This window comes from Chamaea fasciata, unplaced genomic scaffold, assembly GCF_029207755.1.
Source record: "Chamaea fasciata isolate MVZ Bird 193981 ecotype frontalis unplaced genomic scaffold, bChaFas1.0.hap1 SCAF_19, whole genome shotgun sequence".
In the NCBI taxonomy this organism is placed as follows: domain Eukaryota; kingdom Metazoa; phylum Chordata; class Aves; order Passeriformes; family Sylviidae; genus Chamaea; species Chamaea fasciata.
In genome coordinates this window covers 2,157,999-2,172,336 of record NW_027094104.1, presented here as the reverse complement: position 1 = coordinate 2,172,336, position 14,338 = coordinate 2,157,999, and the positions used below count along the sequence as shown (strand labels likewise).

Below are 14,338 nucleotides of genomic sequence, written 5' to 3'. Positions count from 1 at the left end.
GCGCGCGCGCCGGCCGGGCGGTAAAAGCGCGCGCGGCGCCAGATTCGGATCCTCCGCGCGGAAACCGAGGGGCGGGGCCTCGGCCCTCTGCCACGTGACCCGCGGCCGCCACCCAATGGCCGCACGCCGTCCGGGTCAAGTGACGCGAGCGGCCGGGCGCGCGGTCGCCCCGCCCCTTCTCTGCGGAGGCCACGCCCCCTCCCGCCCTCAGTCGGGTTTTCGCGCCGCGGCCGTGACGTCACGCGGCCGTCGCGTGCCCTGCCCGCCGCTGACGTCACGCTTCACCGACGTCACCGGCCGCCGGTCCGTGCCCCGGGGCCGCCTCCCGCTCCCGCCGCGCTTCCCGCCCCGCCCCGCGGGTGCGCGGCCCTTCCGGGGGCCGGGCCCGCCCGCCCCGCCGCGCCCCGCCCCGCCGCCCCCTCGCTGCCGCCGCGGCTGCCCATGGAGGCCGCCGGCGAGGCCGAGGTGCGGCTCCTCTTGCAGGAGGCTCGGGAGAGCATCGAGGCGGCGCGGAGCTACCGGCGGGAGCTGCAGCAGCGGCTGCGGGGGCTGCACCAGGCGCGGGAGCAGGTGGGGAAGCGGCACGGGACGGGAGCGGGGCTCTCCGGAGCTGCCCCGGGAGGGGAGGAGTGGCCTGAGCCGTGCCCGGTGCCCGCGGGCGGGCCCGGTGGGGGTGGCCGGCACAGGGAGCCCGCCGGGGCGGCGGCGGGCCCTGGCCGCTCCTCTCCCGGGGCCCGGGCCGTGTCCGCGGTTCCCGTCCGCCGGGACAGCCGGCGTGGGGCTCGGGTGCCGGGAGGGGGGAGGCCGGGGAGCGCCGGCCGAGCGGGGGTGAGGAGAGCCCGGGCGCCGGCGTGTGGCCTCGGGGGGTGCCGGGGATGGAGGGCGGGGAACGGCAGATGTGCGACGTGTCGGAGGAAAGGGATGCCAGCTGAAGTCTCTTACTGAGCTGAGCCTCATTTTCTGGGACCACGGGGAGTTTTCCCAGGCAAGAATAAATATCCTCAAGAGCTACGTTTTCCAAAGTAGCTGAGATGCTAAGTGTGATTTAATAGGGGGTGTTATCCCCGTCCTCACATCAGTTTCCGGCCTGAGCACGCTGTTCCCTGGTTTGGAAGCGGGCTGTCCCCATGCAGCACAGTGCCTGGCTCACGTAGTCCGTGGGGCAGGCAGGAGGGCTGCCCGCATTCCAGGTTAGCTGGTTTGCCTGCAGCTGTGCGCTGGAGCCAGGGCAGAGTTCCATGGGGACCGTGACCCTCCCGCCGGGAGATGCGGGAGGAGATTGGCGGCTGTGGGCAGGGAGAGCCCAGGGCTGGTTCCTCTGCTCGGCCCGCCCCAGCACGCGGGGTTTTGCAGGCTGGAAGCGATGCCTTGCTGTCTTCCATTCAGCTCTGCAAGAGATCAGTAAAAACCCGAACAAAACCAAACTTAGAGAGTGTTTCTGTGGTGACCTGTTAGTTTTTCTGAAGCAGATCCCCTTGGTGCAGAAACCTGCTGTAAATCTGTTGGGTGAGTGTCCTGCTCATAGTGCATGTGGGTGACCACTGGGCATTTCATTAGTCAGCGCTGAAACCACGGGCTGCTTTAGAGAATGAATTGTTCATGGCTGTTTTGCATCCAAACCGTGTCATCTCAATGTGTTGCTTGACAGTTCCAAGTGCAGTTGGGAGGCAGCCCATGTGCCTTTGTGCAGCAGGTGTGTAGTTAGCTCACCTTTCCTTTTCCTCCTGGGGGCAACTTCTCTGCTGTGTGCGTGTTTCAGTTTTCTCTCTTTCCATCTTCAGGATCACTTCCTGTTTGGTGCATACCCAAGAGTTCCTGGTGTTCCCAAAGTGCTGAGTGTGCTAGACAGGGCTTCATGTAGTGGCAGCTTTATTATTTGAGGACTGATGGGCTGATGTGATAGGACTGGATCACTTGGGTTGCATCCTTTTCCTTTGGACCAGTGGGACGTGATTTTCCACAGACTTCACACAGCTCTGTGTTCAGGGACTTGCATTTCCTCTTTTGCTTGATGAGCACTATCTGATTCTGGGGCTGAGCTGGTGAGTTTTTATCTGCCTGTAATGGAGGTAAAGAGCTTGGAGAAGTGAGTGTCCTGCCTTCCTTTGCTCCACCCCTTCACAAGGCTAAATACTTCCTTTTTTTTTCCTCAAGCATTGAAATTACAAGAAAAGGGAAACAGAGCTGTGTTGCAGCTGCAGAGCTTCGTGAATATTTGTTGAAAAGGAAATTTATTTTACCTTGCCCGAGAACTTCCTGTGTTGGTTGTCTGTACTTCTAAAGATCTAGAAATTACGTGTAAGGCCGTGAGCGTGTTGCAGCACTTCCTTGTGTGCATGACTTGGAAAAGTTGTTCACAGGGAGATGTTTACTTCTGATGATTTTTGCATCTTTTAGCTCAGGGATGTTCAAATGTGTTTTCTTCCCTAAAAGCCAGATTCAGCAAGTTTGCGGACATTTTAATGAGCACTTGTAGAACTTTCTGTGGTCAGGTTCTTCCGGAGTCAAAACAGATTTGCTGTTCACCCTGTCCTGTCACCAAGGGTGGCTGTTTGAACAAAATTGAAAAGAAAGTAGTTTTGTGAGGATTTAAAAAAATCCAGTGAAGTGATAAGGCTTGGAAAAGTGCTCCTAGATAGTCTTCTGAAAGTCTGATAGGTTTTTGTTTGCAAGGAGGATTACCTGTGTATGAGGATTACAGCAGTGGGGGGTTTTTTGAGGGGGCAGCAGGAAGGAGATCTACAGAGCATTTGGATTTTTCTGATAAGAAGAATTCCTTGACTGAAGCACCCATAATCCTGGTTGTATTCTCCTTAGCTAATATGCTCTTCCCCTCATCCAGGCTGGTTTCTTTGCCTCCTTCCCTGCTGTACTATGAATGACTTCACTAATTTGTTAACTGCCAGTGGTCATTTTTTAAAGCAAACTCCACTCGCAGCTTTTCTCCAGCAATTGCGGATGAGACGCTTCAGAAAAATAAAAGATGTGCGTGGCCTTTGCCTTTCTCCTGAATCCTTCTTTCCCATTACCTGAATTCAGATCAAAGACAGTGCCACGCTGACCCGAGATGTGCTGGAGCAGCATTTCAGCGATCTGAAAGGGACCCTGAAGAAGCTGCTGGACGAGCGGCTGCTGTCCCTGCTGCAGGAGGTGGATGTCATAGAGCAGGAGAGCATCAAGCCCCTGGACGAGTGCCAGAAGCTGATCGAGCACGGGGTCAGCACGGCCGAGGATCTGCTCCGGGAAGGTGAGGCGGCACCTGGTGCTGAGCCTTAGCTCTGCCTTCCGCTGTGGGTCTGTCAAAAGTCTGCAATGTTCCCATTTTTATCAGTGTGTTTGGCTCATTTTGGACTTACCTCAAACTGAATGTTAAGGACTGGGGAGATGTAGTGAGGAGCTGATCATTATTATCTCCTACACATCTGTATTTGAACTATCACTCCAGTCCCAGGGTGCACATATGTCAGCGTAGCCTCTCCTGACAGGCAGGAAGTACCTATTTGAGAATTGTTTCACTGCAGAGACATTCTCTGCCTCTCCAAGCTAGACAGCAAAGTATGCCAGGCTACTTTGAAATAAAATATATTGTGGATACCATGATAGCAAAGTGTCTGTTTTTGGTGAAGTAAATTATGTCTGTCTTGCTGAAATAGCAGCTGAAATAAACACACTGTCCTGCTGAGTGTGATTATGTTTGCCCTTGGTGGGGAACATGAGGAATAAAACGGCCACTGTATGGGGAAAATTTCTCTAAGAAGTCAGAAGATGAGGCAGACAAAAATGGACATGTGGAATATTACTGTAAGGGCCAGACTATACCCTGCTGATGCTAAATACCTCGGCAGAAAGGAATGTCACTCTTGCCTGTTTTCCCCAGGCTGCAGAACCTACTGGGAGCATGTCAGAGCCATGAGTGTGTTGGCAGTTTCCTTGCATTGTTCTCATGTCTCAACTTTAACTTTCTTTCAGCATGAGCTCAGTTCTGGGAGTTACAGCACATGGAGCTGTGTCCCAGGGGTGGGAAAGCTCCCAATTCCTCCTCAGCCACGAGCTTTGTGCTGGCTTGGGAGCCCAGTGCCTCCTGCTCACAGGAGCAGTGACCGTGTTTAAGGATTAATTTGTTGGGGTTTTTTTCTGCCACCACAACTGTGGGACAGCTGGTATCCACCTTATTTTTATTTGAAGTCTCAGGTTACTGAAGCAGGGTGGTGGCAGAGGTTTTTTGTGTGACATTCTCTGGGGTCTCACGAGAAGCTGACTCGCCGCAGTTCCCTGGGTGCTGTGGGCAGGACGAGCACACGCTGCAGCTGAGTCAGAAAGGAGTTAAGGCTCCGTGGTTATTAAATCTCCTGCTGCCAATTATGACGTGTGCTTTCCTTCAGGGATCTGTAACGTGTGTAATCCTCCACTTGGAAAAGGACTGAGCTTGCTGAAGTTGTAAATTACCCTAAAGTCAGCAGACAGGAGACCGGAGCATGTGTGTCTGTAAGATGAAGTGCGGGATGCTACTTTATGTGGAAAGCTTAGGAAAATATTTGTATTTGTCCCCACACTTCAATGCATGGGTTATTTCCTTCATTGTGACAATAGTGCTATTTTGACTGTAGCAAACAGAGCAATGAAATTGTCCCTTGCTTTTAAGTGCTTTTTTATTTTCTGATCAGTGAAGGTGCTTTGCTTTTTTCTTCATTTAAAGCGGGTGGAGAAAGGGATTAATAATCTTGATTTTTGTCATCTGACCCCAGTTCTGCTCCTGTCTGAGACCTGAGGCAAATTATTACATCTGTTAGGGGTGTGCCTACGGGTTTGAGAGCTTCAAAAATTCTTAGATAGGCTTTTATATTGTTACCTGTAATTGTGTTTTCTAGCTAAGACTGGCAAAAGTGCTGAGAGTGCCTCGCATTTAATTGGTTGTTCGTGTCAGAACTGGTTATTCTTTGAAGCAAAGAATGCCTTCTGTGGACGTTGTCTCATTAGGAATATCTTTACTGTTTGGTTGCAGGAGAGAGTGCAGTCGATGGAGATGTGGGACAACAGAATGAGAAACTTTGCAACTTTACAAAAAAAGCTTTACATATTCAGCTAGATAGGTAAGACACCAACAGTCTGAGGTGATCTGAGGCAGTGGCACATGTGCCCTTCTTTGTAGGGGATCTTTTCTCCTTTGAAACAAAAGCTTTCTGCTCCATTGCCTCAAGAGATTCATTTGAGGAGCTGCTGTCCTGTTTGCTTCACAGACTTTGATTGGGGCTGGCACTCACAGAGAGGAAGGGTTTTCACCCTCCATATGTTCTGTGGAAATATAGGCTGTTTGTTTGTGAAGGATGAGGCCACTCCCTGTAGAACAGCCTGTGTTTCAGAGTATTTGCTGACAAACAGACAGTCTGGTTAGGGCTGAAACACAATGTTTTCTGAGTCTTTTAAGTCTGGAGTGCACGTGCCAATTTCTGCAGCTGTTCTCTCTTTGCAAATCTGCACAGATTCAAGTGTATGGATGAAATAGGAATTTGTGGAAGCTGGCCCCTCTCATGAAAGCAAACTTTCCTTTCTCAGCTTACCAGAAGTGCCCTCCTTGGTTGACGTGCCTTGTTTATCTGCCCAGTTGGATGACTGCCTCCTTACTATATTGAAAAACCAAATATTCAGGCATGGAACTGTGGCATCCCGCCCACCTGTACAGCTGGAGGAATTTGTGGAAAAGCCTGGAGGTATTTTAGTCCGGTGGTGTAAGGTAGGTGAAATATCTTGAGTTTTTTCTGAAAGAACCCAAACAATCCACTGTCTTTCTGAATTCTCCACTGCCTTCCAAGGACTAGTCTACTCCAGTGTGGAGTTTAAAACTTGAGAAGAGGTTTTTATGGTAATGGTGTTACTTAAAGACAAGGCAGTCTGTCGTTGTAGGACGCAAAAGAAAGATGAGAGACTCCAAATATTTCAGAAGGCAAAGAGCATAGAAAAAAAAGCTTTATTGTCTAATTCTTACTACTTTTTGTAAGGTGTTCCCATACAGACTGAACATGGTTGGTGAAGAGGAACGACACCTCTCTAATCCCACTGTTAAACTAGAGAAAAACAACAAAACACCACCTGGAGAAGGATTGTTTTGAGGAAGGAGAGTTGTTTGCCAGGATTGTTTTGAGGAGAAGCTTTCTTGAGAAATTTTTCCTCGGGAAAAGTTAGCAGCTGCTAGCAGGCTGAAATCTCTCAGACCCAGAAATATCAGGCCCACAGTTGCCCAGTGATGGTGTGGGGTTGGTGCTGGGGTTTGTGTCTGCCTGCAGTGACACTTGCTCTAGCACACCCAGCATGAGGCTGGACCTGCTGTTATGCTTTTACCCCTAAACACGTTTGTGTTCCTTGCGAGATGCGGTGGGTAGAAAAAGAAAATATTATTACATTGGCTAATCCAGTAGCCTTTCTCTTCAACACACAGAAACTATTTTTGAGTAAACCACTGCTGTGGTCTGATGTGGTTTAGTTGTTGTTGGACAGCTCTGTGCTCCTTGGCAAGGTCAAACAAACCTTTGTTCTAGCAACAGCCAGTCGTCGTTGGCCACCCTTCGCTGGTAAAGGATGTGTAAGGTTATTAAACCGTAGGCACTGCTCTCAGGTGGGGTCTGATCTTCTGTGCTGTGCAGCAGTTCCCTGAATTTGGTTGTGCCTGCGGGATAATGGAGGGGTTTTTTTGAGGGGGGTGTGTGTGTAAATATCTTTTGACTCAGAGATGTCAAAGAACTGGATATCATTCCCTGGAGCAGGTTGTGAAGGACAACATTAATTTTCCCTTGCTGTTAAAAACTGGCGCAGAATTTCTTCTGCAAAGTTGTTTCCAGCTTTTGGCTGAAGGATCTTTTTATATCTTTGCTGGAATGAACAGCCTTCTGTTAAATGTTTCTTCTTCTGTAGATATTTTCTAACTGTAACAAAATCATTCTGATACGTCTCGTTGGTTCAGACAGTGATATTCCTTTCTACAAGGCACATTCTCTGCTGTGAAACACCTCGTGAGTCCGAAGATGTAAAGCTGGGGAAAGGAGAAGCAGGGGGCTCCGTTCTGACGCGGTGGATGTTTCTGCAGGTGGACGAGGATTTCACAGCCCAGGACTACCGGCTGCAGTACCGCAAGAGCACCGCCGGCCACTTTGAGGACGTGTACGTGGGCTCGGAGACGGAGTTCATCGTGCTGCACATCGACCCCAACGTGGATTACCAGTTCCGGGTGTGCGCCCGCGGGGACGGGCGGCAGGAGTGGAGCCCCTGGAGCGTCCCCCAGATGGGCCGCACCACGCTGGTCCCCCACGGTACCTCACCCCACCCTGAGGGGCTGCACCTGTGTGCCGGGAGTGTCCCTGGCTGGGGGCGGTGTGTGTGACACCTGATGAGCTGTCCCTCCGTCCTGCAGTTCATTCTTCGCTTCCTTGGCTGAGGGACACTCAGTGAACTTTTCACACGCGGCTCCCTGCTTCCTTAGCCTTGGAGAGCGTGTGGGCCAGCAGAAAAGCATGATTTTTTCTTCCCCCTCACCACAGCATAAGCATTTTTGATGACCTACAGCTCATAACAAGCTCTTACCTTGGAGAGACGAAAACTTAAATTTTCTCTTCACTTAGAGATTTCTAAGGGCAGTGGGTAATGAAGGCTTTCCTTTTCTTACAATAAGACTTGGCAGGGATTGCAGCCAAGAGTGAACTCCTGGTGAACTCTGAGCTGGAAAATCCTTTTTGTAATTGCAGTTTATTTGAAAAACAAATCTCTCCATAAGAAAAAGGCAACAACAGCCCCTGTTCTTAACGTGGCTTAAGCTGCATGAGGTGAACTGAGTAGACATTGGCAATGGCTTGGTTTTGCACAGACAGAACCAAGTGGAGGTTCACAATTTTCTTGCTTTTTTCTTTGTTTTCTTTGAAGAATGGACAGCTGGTCTGGAGGGTTACAGCTTGAGCAGCCGAAGAAACATAGCGCTTCGGAATGATTCCCAGTCGTGCGGTGTGCTCTACTCCAAAGCTCCTACCTATTTCTGCGGGCAGACATTAACGTTCAGGCAAGTCCTTTTTGGGTGGCTGGTGTCTGGTGCATCCCCTGTGAGCTGTCACATCTGGGTTGTGCGTAAACCTGAGGCGTGTTTGAGTTTTAAATCAACTCAGCTCCGGTCGAGGTAGTGTGACATCTGACCTTCCTTTAGTTCTGCTTCCTGGCTTTGTAGGAAAACACCTGATGTTTTTGTAGGACCTGCACTTATATAAAAAGGAGAGATGAGTGAACTCCTGAGGGATGGTAAAGTATAGCTCATGCTGAGCAGATCTGTGGAATGTTGAATTTCCTGATGTTTTGTAGCAGCTGTTACTGGCTGAAGTCAGTGGAGCTTTTTGCCTCTAGTTCCTTTTAACCTTGGGTCAGGGGGTGCTTTCTTTCCCGGACTCTTCACTGGCTCTGAAGACTTTGGACATGAAAACACTGGTGTGCTGCTGTTGGGATGAGAGTCTGGCAACGATGCCTTTAACGTGTGAGATAATTGGTGCTGCTCAGACTACTGCTTGAAATTGGCATTAGAAGATCCAGAGTGGAGAAGGGATCTTGTGAATTTCAAGCTTTCCATTTGACACAGAACACGATTAGGAACCTTGGCAGCTTTGCTGCTGTCATCCTATCCCTGAGATGATGCTGTTTAACGGGGTATGAGGAATGTCCTTGTGGACATGTCAGTTGTGATTACAGACCTCAGAGACTCTGAAGCTTTGTTTCATCTTTTCCCTGGTTAAATAGAACAACTTGCTGTACAGCAGGCAGCCCCCAAAGGCAATTAAAAAGGGCTGTTCATGATACTTTCATGACTTACTCCATGGTGTTTCATTTATCCCTTCCTGATAATGGATTAGATTAACTTTAGATGGTTGTAGTGTGAGGATGTATTCAGTTGCCCTGCCTGAGATGGATAAAAAGTTCTAAAGCTTTCATTTGAAATCTATTGCTAGATTTAACTTCTCTTGGCTCAGCAATGCCTGTGAAATTAAAGGCAGAACCTTGAGGTTTCCCTTGGTTCTCTCAGTCCAGTGCTTTTTATTGGTAGCATATGAAAATGTTTCACTTCACATTTTGGTCATGGAGTTCTCTCCAAGAGGAGATTGTTTCAGGGTGGCAGAGCTCCAACAAGCACGTGTCCACAAGAACTATCGTGAGATTGAAGACAACCTCAAAAATTGGTTTTGTTCCTCTTCCAAGGTCCAAGAGTAGCTTCTTGTTTGGAAGTGTGAGAGATTTTCCTGAGCTGGGGGATGAAGTACTTGGTGCTTGACTTTCTCCAGCTGTTGGAACACAAGTTATTATCATTCACAAGCAGCTCTGTGTTCAGGACCCAGGCACAGCTGGTCAGTGAGCAGTGAAGCTGTGATAAACACAATGCTTTGTATCTACATTTTAAAGATAAGCTGTGGCAGTTGTCCTGAGATGAAGCATTTGGCCAAGCTGTAGGGAAACTTCACTGCTTTAGGTCAAGTCTCTCCTGTTCCCTTGCAGCCTGGAGGGAGCTGCCCTTAGGGAAGGGAACATTTCTCCACAGTGACCTGCCCTTCGTCTCCCTAAAGCTTCGTTTGCCGCGGGGAGCCACAGTCCTTGTGGCCAGGCTGGTGACTGGGCTCACCCAGCGGATGCCCTGTGGTGGTCACGCTGACTTTGCCAGGAGCTCAGCTCTGCTGAGAGCTGACGCTGGTGATGCCCCCGGGATGGAGGGCATCCCATCCCATCTGAGACAAATGGGCACTGGTGGTGGGAGGCCAGCTTCAGTGCCTGGGCTGCAGTGGCAGACACAAGGTTTTGTTGTGCGCCGAAATAAATTTGAAATCTTCTTCAGAGTTGCTTTGGGTGGATCCCTCCCAAAGCAAAAGCTTCTTGGAGATTCAAATAATCGTTTTCCCTTTGCTTCACAGTGCAAGGCTGTTGCTCTCTTAGTGGCATTCCCAGGGGACTGGAAAGCCTAACGGAGTGCAAAAGTCAAACGTGGTTCCAATTTTATTTTTCTTCTAAAGAGTTAACCCATTGTGTGCCAGTCCACTGCCCCCTTTAATTGCTGGTTCCTGAAAGGTTTGCTGAAGTTTTCCTTTGTTTGCCAACAGCCAGGGATCAGTCTGTTCTTTCTCTCAAGATGCAATGAAATCAACTGCTTTACTTTCTAGCAAGGACCATCTGAATTTCCTGAGTCACTCAGGCTCTCTGTAAAGTAGGATTTAGCACCTTTGAGAGGTGGCAGTACAAGAGAAAGGACTCAAGTCCAGAACATCCCTTCAGTGTACAAACTGTGCAGCCTCACTCCTCTCTCTGCTGGGGCCCAAAGGAACAGAGTCCCTGGTCATTTGCACAGCTTGTTTGCATTTTCTTCAGAGGCTGTTTCCCCAGACTAAAACTCTAAAGACAGCCAAACAGAAGCCAGACATGCAAATGCTCTTCTAGGCATTGCTTGGTTTGCACCAAGCTGATTTATTATGAAAGCCCAAACCAAACACACCCCCAAAGCAGCACCCCATCCTCATCCCATTACAGCAGAACATGTCAGAGTCCAAAAAACCTATTCTAGTCCTGCTTATTGAATCCATACTGAAACTACAGCTGTCTTGCCATAATACCGGGTGCTGTATGTATGTATAGTAGTGTGGAATAGCTGATGGTCCAGCTGAGCATACGGTCTGCTTTGGACAACTGGAAATCATTTTGGAAGGTCGTTTCTAAGCTGTGACATTGGACAATTGTATTTAATAACACTGGAAGTTCGTAGGAAGCAAAGGTTTGCTTCATACTTTGTTCAGATTATTAGAGTGCTGCTCAGTGGAGCTCTTGGGAGAGCTGGCAGCAATTTTGGTCATTCAGCAGGGATCTTCCAAAGAGTTTGGATGAGTTTGTTGAGAGCCCTGGAGCACAGTACAGGGGTCTGGAGCGATTTGTGGATTTCATGGTATGTTTTGATTTAAAGCTTCGGGTTTTGACTTTTTGCTTGTTAGAATTGAGACCGTGGGGCAGCCAGACCGCCGGGACAGCCTGGGAGTGTGCGTGGAGCAGCGCAACGGCGACGACTCCCTGCAGCGGGACAAAGCCGTGTGCATCAGCACAAATGGTGAGTCTGCACCACAGAGCTCCTTCCCCAAACCACAGCCCCTGCCTCTTGAGATCCCTGCGTCACATACGAGCAACTGTCACGTATGTGCTGCTCATGCAGTTAAAAATCTTGGGTGGGATCACAGATCTCCTTCTGCTCGCGGTTATTGCAGCCTTTTCCATGTGACTAGAGAATTGCAGCAGGGTTACTTCCCTAGCTGCCTGCAAAAAAATGGAGAGATGTGGTCTTGCACATTAGTGTGTACAGAAAATGAGAAATATTGTTAGATCTGCTGACTGTTTCAGGGGCAGTGTTTGTAAATGGAAAAGAGATGACAAACCAGTTGCCTGCTGTTACTTCTGGCTCGACTGTGACATTTGACATGGAAGTTGTGCAGTTGGGACCCTGCAGCAACGAGGGAGGAAACTTCAAGCTTCGAGTAACCATCAGCTCTAACAACAGAGAAGTGGTCTTTGACTGGGTACTTGATCAGTGCTGTGGCTCTTTGTATTTTGGATGTTCATTTTCATACCCAGGCTGGAAGGTTTTGGTCTTTTAGCAGTGAGTAAAGGGATTTTTTGTTCTTGCTGTAAAGTGTAATGTTAAAAGCTGAGTTTCCAGCTGTTTGACAACAATCCCCTGTCTTTATAGTACTTGAACTCCACTATATTGTACTTCGTACTGGATTCATTTAAACAATAGTTGTGAAACATTGGATTTGTTACTCTGAAAAAAGCTAGAAACAAGCATTTGTGTAGGCAAATTAATTTAAGCAGTCCATCAGACCTTTCCCTTTTTTTTCCTCTAGACTTGATTTTTGTCAGTATTTCATTGTACTCGTCTCAGGGTACGCATGTTGTGTAGAATTAACTTTGCTTAAAGCTGCTGCTCTGTGAAATAAGCGTTTTAGGGGTGGTAATGGACCAAAGTTGTATTTGACCACCCAGAGCACAGAGCTCAGAGCAGCAGGGTCCTGCTATGCTGCCTTAGGGGTCCGAGCGGGCAGCGGTGCCCGCCCGCACGGTACTGCTCATCCCTCTGCACAGGGGTGGCTGAGCCAGCCTGTTACTGTCTCACTAAGTGCCTTATTTCCAGACTTGTTGAACTGTTTTCTGTGTTGTCACTTGGAACATGTCTCCCCTGTTACAATTCACACGTAGAATGTGTCAGAGCGAGTCTCGGTGGTTCGGTACCTGGGCTCGACCTGTGGATTGGCAGCTGTGATTCCTCAGAGCCCTCCTGACCCCCAGAGACAACCTTCTCTTTCTGTCTGACAACACAAGTGCTGTTGTGGTGTGCGGGATTCCTGGCAATGCCAAATTCTGCCTGGGGACACTGGGCACTCAGTGCAGGTGTATGCAGTGCTTGGGCCAGACTGACTGCAACTGCTGCTGGAGCTCCACCTGGAGTAAGGGACATGGGCTGTGGGTGGGCTTCAGGCAGACCCTGCCTGCACAGATTTAACCTGAAAAGATGGTGGTAATTAGGCTGTCTCCTCCCTAGAGTAGGATTGGGTAAATAACAGTGTGAATTAAATTACTTGGAATTCAGAAGTTACATAAAGTTAGACGTTTTTCCTCTAAGGAGCAACTGAGGTGGATAAGCTCAAAGAGAGCCTATCCCTGGTCAAAAGATGCAATGCTACTGGATTTAAAGAATATTTAAAAGTAACACTCACTGAGGGGCTTCTTACCTCAAGTTCAATTAAAATTAAATATATTTTATCATGTTAGAATAGCACTATTTTTATAAAGCCTAGACAATCATCCTGCCTTTCCTTCAGTGGCAATGTGCTACATTAGCCCTCTATGCAACCATAATAAGCTTAAAGCATAAAAGCTTATTTTACAATTAATTAACATTGCTATTACTCCCACTGTCAGTACAAAAAGATCAGCCATCCTGCCTGAATTTTTTCCCCAAGCAGCTGTAGCAGGGCTACAAAAATTTCAGACAAGGTGAATGGCTGTTGGCATTTATACCACTTACAAGAGCAAAAAATGTGTGTGGGTTTAGGTGAGTGCAAAGAACCTGCACAAGGCAGAGTTAGGTTGGAATTGGCTGGAAGGCATGAAGTGAGGAAGACTGATCTGCTGCAGGTCAGTTCATCCACCCTTAGCTACAGAGGGCCTGTAGTGCTCTTGGTTTGTGAAGCATCACTAGTTCAGTGTTAGGAGAAAGAGAATACTGGCTTATCCTGTGCTTTCAGTGTTACTTCAGTTCCCCTGTGAAGAGTGTTTTCAGTACTTTTACAGGAAGGTTCAGTAGATGAAAGTGCCAGTCCTGCCCAGAGGGTCAGGCTGGCATTCCAGAGAGCAGCTGACTTAAATCTTGCTCCATGGCAGTAGCGCTGGCAGTTCTACTTACACACTTCAGGTATCAGGTACTAGTTGTAACTTAGTACTTTTACCATATGGAAACTAAAATTGTGAATATTCCACACTCCTGAGGTACCCACGGGTCAGGTACCTTTTCATCTGCTTTCGGAGGGGCTGGTCAGACTATAGATTCTGCGGGATATTTACTTACAAATTAGAAAATAAAGCTTAAACCTTGAATTCAGGTACTTCCAGAGGTGGCAATGCCGTGTCAGGTTGTTCAGAATATACATAAAAGCAGCTGAAGATGACTGTGAAGGGCCGTGAGAGGCCCCTACTGCTGTCCTGGAGAGCTGGGGAGGGCAGGAGCAGTTTTTCTGCCTTGAGGCTTTCGTTGTGTGTTGGACAAGGGCAGTTTGCCAATGGTTCTTTTGTTGTTACTGTGGCGGTTTTGTTTTTTATTTGAACTTGGCACAAGCCTCGCTGTCCAAATTGCAAATGAGGTACTTTCAGCCACCTCTTGGAGCTGCACCTTGTGAACGGGGGAGGAGTGAAGAGTCTCAGGGCAAGAGACCCGAGCACTAAAGGAACAAAGGATGCAAAGCAGCGGAAGAGGCTTGAACTAAAAGGTGTAAGTTCTGTTCTTCCACAGCAGAGTTCAGCTGGATGGAAAACTTGACACTTCCTGTACAATTTGCACCTCTAGCTCTTGGAGCCCTGCAAGCAAGAGTGTTAATGGCTTATGAAACCCAATACTGAAAGTTGTTTTCCTAAGCTAGTACATTCACTTACCTCAACTAAGACTTATGTGTCAAGAGAAATTTGAATTTTTTTAAATAAAAGTTTTATCCCTCACCTGTGTATGGTCTAGAAAATTATTTATCGGGGCAGAAAGCGAAGCAGCACAGCATTCTAACAATCTAAGAAAGTATTTTCT

At 48.5% G+C, this 14,338-nt stretch overlaps 1 protein-coding gene across 1 annotated transcript; it reads left to right on the top strand.

The window, feature by feature from the left end:
- The first annotated feature begins 413 nt into the window (after positions 1–413).
- On the top strand, positions 414–14,256 carry CRLF3 (cytokine receptor like factor 3). Its single transcript, XM_066200890.1, has 8 exons — positions 414–570; positions 3,040–3,247; positions 5,003–5,090; positions 5,554–5,731; positions 7,079–7,301; positions 7,909–8,041; positions 10,989–11,101; positions 11,389–14,256. The coding sequence occupies exons 1-8, from the start codon at positions 442–444 to the stop codon at positions 11,640–11,642; spliced, it is 1,326 nt and encodes a 441-aa protein (XP_066056987.1). The 5' UTR covers positions 414–441; the 3' UTR covers positions 11,643–14,256.
- Positions 14,257–14,338: the final 82 nt, after the last annotated feature.

What these genes read in the sequence shown, in the direction of transcription:
- CRLF3 (XM_066200890.1), top strand. Translation starts at nt 442, where the DNA reads ATGGAGGCCGCCGGCGAGGCCGAGGTGCGGCTCCTCTTGCAGGAGGCT. An exon ending in CGAGGATCTGCTCCGGGAAG is followed by an intron (nt 3,248 to 5,002) that starts GTGAGGCGGCAC and finishes GTTTGGTTGCAG; the next exon opens with GAGAGAGTGCAGTCGATGGA. An exon ending in CGTGTGCATCAGCACAAATG is followed by an intron (nt 11,102 to 11,388) that starts GTGAGTCTGCAC and finishes TGACTGTTTCAG; the next exon opens with GGGCAGTGTTTGTAAATGGA.